This window comes from Ricinus communis, chromosome 10 (assembly GCF_019578655.1).
Source record: "Ricinus communis isolate WT05 ecotype wild-type chromosome 10, ASM1957865v1, whole genome shotgun sequence".
Lineage (NCBI taxonomy): Eukaryota > Viridiplantae > Streptophyta > Magnoliopsida > Malpighiales > Euphorbiaceae > Ricinus > Ricinus communis.
The window spans coordinates 1,195,745-1,201,423 of NC_063265.1; the positions used below are offsets into that span (position 1 = coordinate 1,195,745).

Sequence of the window (5,679 nt, forward strand, 5' to 3'; positions counted from 1 at the left end):
GTAAAAGAAAATTATAAATAATTAAATTATCTTATTATTTTTGACAGTTAGTTTAATAAACTATTATATGGCATATTTTTTTAAAAAAAATTATATATGTAGAATAAAATGTTTTTGATATATTATATTATATTTATTGAATAAAAAATCAGTTCAATAGTTCGGTTTTGGATCAATACAATTCGGTTCGGTCTTAGTACGGTTTTAATCCGATTATTATTAAAGAACCAGTATCGTACTATAATAATAAAATATTTTTGATCCGATATAGTTTGGTGTAAAATTTTTTATTATTTCGACTCTGATATTTTTCTAAACAGTTTTTTAGTTTGGTTCGGAAAAAATGAAATTTATGCTTAGCTAGTTTGGTTCGAAATCCGATTATTATTAAAGAACCAGTATCGTACTATAGTAATAAAATATTTTTGATCCGATATAGTTTGGTGTAAATTTTTTTATTATTTCGACTCTGATATTTTTCTAAACAGTTTTTTAGTTTGGTTCGGAAAAAATAAAATTTATGCTTAGCTAGTTTGGTTCGAAAAAATCGAAATACATGCTCCGCCCTAGCTGCAGGGCATTACATATCTTAGAGTGGTAAAATCTAAAAACCTTGAGGCAACTGCATTAAAACTCCCTGAGAGGGTATTGTCATTGGTCAAGTTTCAAATTTAAAAATTTATACAATTCTTTTAGTTTTGATAAATTTATAGACAATTTTAGCTGATTAATAAAGACCAACATAAGAACTCTTACGTCAATGAACTACGTGATAGCAGGTTATCCTTGCGCAAACGGCTTTTAGTTTCATAATTTTCCAACAGGGAGATGCTCTTCTAGTGTGATACAGTTACAACATACCATTACCAACGAACAAATGCAAGTATCAATAGGAGCTATTATATTCCGTTTGCATCTCTACCCTGTTTCATATGCATGCTTCAAAGCTTCCATAAATAGTCAAAACTCTGAGAAAACAAACCTGTCAAAAGTGACCTCAAGGCTAAGAAGAAATAGCTGATGAAAGAAATCACTATGATACTGAAAAATAAAATCAGCAGGATAACTATATAATTACAAGAATTCTAAGCAAGTACATATGATCTCGTACAGCACAAAAGCTCTGAACTGCAGAAACTATGCGTAGCATTTACAATATTTGAAGAGCAATTTCCAGAAAACTCAGCCAGTTGCAAAAGCACAGGCAATTCAATACTCAGTATCTTTAGATCCTAAAGTAATGCTATAACTTCTGGCGTTGAATTTGGAAAGAATTTAACAGACACCTGAATTGTTATCAATTTCTCTTTTTTCCTTGTGGTTTCCTGTCTTAAGCAATGTCGTATTAACCTTCCGTCTGAAGCCGCATTTACAAGTTATAGAATCAAGGATCTGTCCGGTGAACCTCAGTATTCTTCCTGCTCGCAATGGAAAGATTTTGTAGCCTATATGATTGTTCTTGTATCAACTTATAGGTAGCAGGATAATCCCATGGGACTATGGAAAACTGGTCGCTGTACTCCTCTACTCCTTCAACTAGTAATTGCCAAATTAAGGCTCCTGCACCAGCCTGCCTCTTTTTCGCCCAATCATAAATTTTATCATACACAATCTTCAATAAAATGTCTCTGTCATTTGCTCCTTTCTTATTTACATGCCATATAGAGCCCACTTCTGTAAAAAGAACAGGTTTCCTCAGCACAAAGTCTCCATCACTTACATGAGAATCCATCCAAAGAGAAAGATAATCTGCTTTTGCTTCAAAATCAGCATCTGGGATCCTACAATACAGTTTCGTACAGCAGTATTTATGAACATATTAAAGAATTATATATAGAAATGTTCAATGAATTAGGTGCCAGCAATTACTTTAACATCAACAGTGCCATAATAAATAACAGCATTCAGACAAGTACAGTAACAAAATCATAGTACTGCATTACTTTTACAATGAAAATGAACACAAATGATTGAAATTCAGAAATTATAGAAATGAATGATGCTTCCGAAAAGTTTTATGCACCATCACAATGAAATGATATATGGTCATAATAAAGCATCCTTATTAATCATTCTTGGTATTAGGATCCTTACTTTAACCAAGTCACTTTACCAACACCAAATCTCACACCATAAAAAATTCACTAACCAGCTATCTGGGTAAGCATGAACTGAAGCAAAATCAATGTTGTCAACTGCTGAATTCTGTATAAAATCTGATCCAAGTAAGGCTGCCCATTTCCCAGGATTTACTTCTGATTTGTTAGTTGTGTTCAGGCCATAAAATCCCTCTAGTCCGACAGTCAGTAGATGTTTTTTGTCCAAGCTTTTAATATATGCGGCCATCTCGATTATCCATGCCTTGTATAAGAAAACAGAATCGAGATGTTTCAACAAAAAGTCAAGATAGAACAAAAAATTACTTTCCAAGGACCAAAGCAGACCCAGATGCTTTTGATAATGTGGAAGAAACATGAGGAATCCCACATTAAAAGAAGCAGCTAAAGATTATTTTAGGCAAAATAAATCCTTAACTGGGACTGCACTACACCCTCTTCTTCCTCTACTGGTTACAGCTTACGCTCTAGGTCATTACTTCCCATATGGGATGCTAAATTACAGAAATCAGAACAACACAAGTTCAAGGGATCACCTGAAGAACAGAAGCTGATGAACTAGATGCACACCGAGGCTCATTCATGAGCTCCCATGCAAAAATTGCTGGTTCCTCAGAATATCTAACTCTACTTATAGAGTTCTTTCTCATCACAATAGCCTGCAAATGCAAAATATTAAGAACCATATAAATGCAGCAAGAGAGGCACTAATTGCCATTACTTTTAAACACTAATATCATTGTAATGGAACTTCATTACCATTATTGCTATTATTATTGGAGTATAATGAAAATTGGTATAGCAGATGAGACACCATAATATGGAAACTTGTGTCAAATGATTCAAACCAGATAAAAAAATTGGCATTTCTAAAAAATGAAAGCACGACATGAAAATCATGAAGAACTTTAACACGGAATTGCATGGGAGTCCTGTGCCTCCAGCAATAGAATTGCTATTTGAATTAGTCTCAACATATTATTGAGATTTTCATCAAGTCCTAAAATTATTCACATGCAACACTCATGCGTATAATGTCATCTTTAAAATTCAGAATTTTTACAAATTGAATCCAAGAAAAAATAAAAAATCAGAATCTCTTTATTACTCTCCTTCTACATTTTCTTTTATAATGCTCCAAATGCAGTGACAGATAGGAAACTAGCATACAGGGCTCACTGTCTGGATCAAATTCTATGCATGAGATATATGATCCCTGGAGGTCCTACCATGCTTTTCATCATAGATACAGGATACTGAAACCAAAGAGAGCAACAAAGCCAGGCAAAACCCAAGCTTCCTATGGCTGCGGTTGTCACTTGTCAATTGTCACTAAAACATCATAATGGAATTAATTTAAAGTGACATGACAAACCCTCATAGAAATTTTCCAGGATCATTTAACAATCTAGATGCAAGACTTGCATTAAGATCAATAATCCTAAGAGGAAAGACACATAAATTAGTTAGAATAAAAGACTTCTTCTCAAAATAATATATTTAGAGTTAGACACATGAGGTGGCTGTATTCTACTGTATTTTTTAATTAGCACATAATGAAAATCTCCTATAATGTCCCCGAGGCTTAAAATGTTACTTTCTTTTTTCTTTTTATGATTGAAACTTGTCATTCTCGAGGATATCTGTTCAAACCACTCAGGTGGGGCAGGCGACACTGTTTATGGGAATACCATAGTTGTGGTCTGATATCAGGCAACAAGCCGTCAAATAATACTAAAATGACATCAAAATCTCTCCAAATAATCAATGGACAGCAGAACGTTGCACTTAGAATGTAGTTAGTGAACAAGTGAAACGAATTTATACGTAACTCAACGCAATGGATATGGATTTCACTAGCTTGACCAATCTTGTAAACTTAAATTTGAATGTCAACCTCCAGTCATCTCCCAAACGGCAATTTTGTTCTTGATTGGGTTAATAGAGGCTTAAACGAAGTTCAACCATAATACCATTATACTATAAAATAATAAGAAGTTATACATAATACAGTATCCAATATAGCCTGGCAGGTACAAAGCGTAGTAGCTAACCTTGATATAGGCTTTGTAATATTCTTTAATGGTTGGATTTGAAAAGAATGAATCGTCTGATGAAGAGACATTTACTCCAGCTTCTTGTGCCCACCTCACATACTGAGCTTTTCCACCAAATGCATTCAGATTGTTCACTAGACTGAGGATTAACCTTATGCGATTCTTCCTTGCCTCAACTATCACATAATCTAATCCCTGCAGCCAAAGCCAAATAAATCTACCAAAAATGCCAGAATGCTCAATATTTTCTAATAACATAACTACCAAGCCCATGGTACCCACTCACTAATTTGCATACTTCTTTTAAGAAACCATCAACATGGGTTCATAACATTGATTAGCCACATGCAATCACAATTCGAGAAGCATAATAAAAAAAGTGAAACACCAGAATCAAAACCTTCTTTGAGCAACTGTTCAATTGGGTATAAAGTGTATATTAAAGAAGGAAAGGAAAGAAACGAATAGAAACCTGGAAAACCCTCTCATTGAAGACACCAGGAGAGAGCTGCAAAGCATTAGGAGCGTTGCCATCGCTGAAAGCCCAAGTCCTGCAAACAGTCAACCCCATTTGAGCTCCTCTCTTAAGCATCTTTGAAACCTTGGATCTTGATGGGGTCCACACGCTCTCCTCCATCAACCAATAGGAGTTCCACCCGTTAACATAGAGAGGTGATGGCTCTTTATCACCATAATCACTGATGATGATGAATTGTGTGGAGTTGGTGGAGACAAAACCCATATTGGGTTGCCATAAAAGGGCTGGAAAGCTGAGGTTGTTATTGAAGTTGAAGTATAGAAGAGAGAGTAATAAGAATATGCCTAATACAGGATACACCCTTTTCTCCCTCCATTGTGACTCCATTCTTTCATTTCGTTTGTAGGAAAAGAAAAGAAAAGAAATGTAAGAAGACGAAACAGTGACAAAACCGAAAAGCATTTAAGGCATGTCGGTAGCTATACATCAACTAACCAACTTTTATTTTACTTTAAAGAATTATTTTTATATCTTTAAAAATTCTAGGAATATGACCATTCAACATATTCCAACTCTAATTAACAGGGGTGATTACAGTTCCAAAAATTATAAAAATCTTCATAAACATACTAAATTTTAAAAAATTTAAAATTAGATTTTCAGAATTGTACAGTAACATGAAAAATTTAATTCTGAATAATATTAATTTTTAAAAAAGATTTAATACAGACATTTGAATATAATAGAACGGATCAATTTGGTACAATAAGATATGAGACAATAAAAATTTAAAATTCTTATTCTTAAATAAATAAAAATATTTTTTAACTTAAACCAATTAGACTAAAGCTAATTTAAAATTATATATAAAAAAAATAAAGTCACTACAATTACATTATACTTATATTCAACAACTATATAATAAAGAATTTTACTTTCAATTCACTCGGTCAATAAAAATTGCATATTAAATAAATATATATTTAATAATTCCAATCCATCGAGCTAAAATTTACATTGTTCAACT

The 5,679-nt window shown here is 33.1% G+C and overlaps 1 protein-coding gene across 1 annotated transcript; it reads right to left on the reverse strand.

Annotated features, from left to right (window-relative positions):
- Positions 1–1,042: 1,042 nt before the first annotated feature.
- LOC8284162 (mannan endo-1,4-beta-mannosidase 6) lies at positions 1,043–5,121 on the reverse strand. Its single transcript, XM_002520517.4, has 5 exons — positions 4,647–5,121; positions 4,172–4,369; positions 2,654–2,776; positions 2,150–2,361; positions 1,043–1,781 (listed from the first exon to the last, which is right to left on the reverse strand). The coding sequence occupies exons 1-5, from the start codon at positions 5,112–5,114 to the stop codon at positions 1,385–1,387; spliced, it is 1,398 nt and encodes a 465-aa protein (XP_002520563.3). The 5' UTR covers positions 5,115–5,121; the 3' UTR covers positions 1,043–1,384.
- Positions 5,122–5,679: the final 558 nt, after the last annotated feature.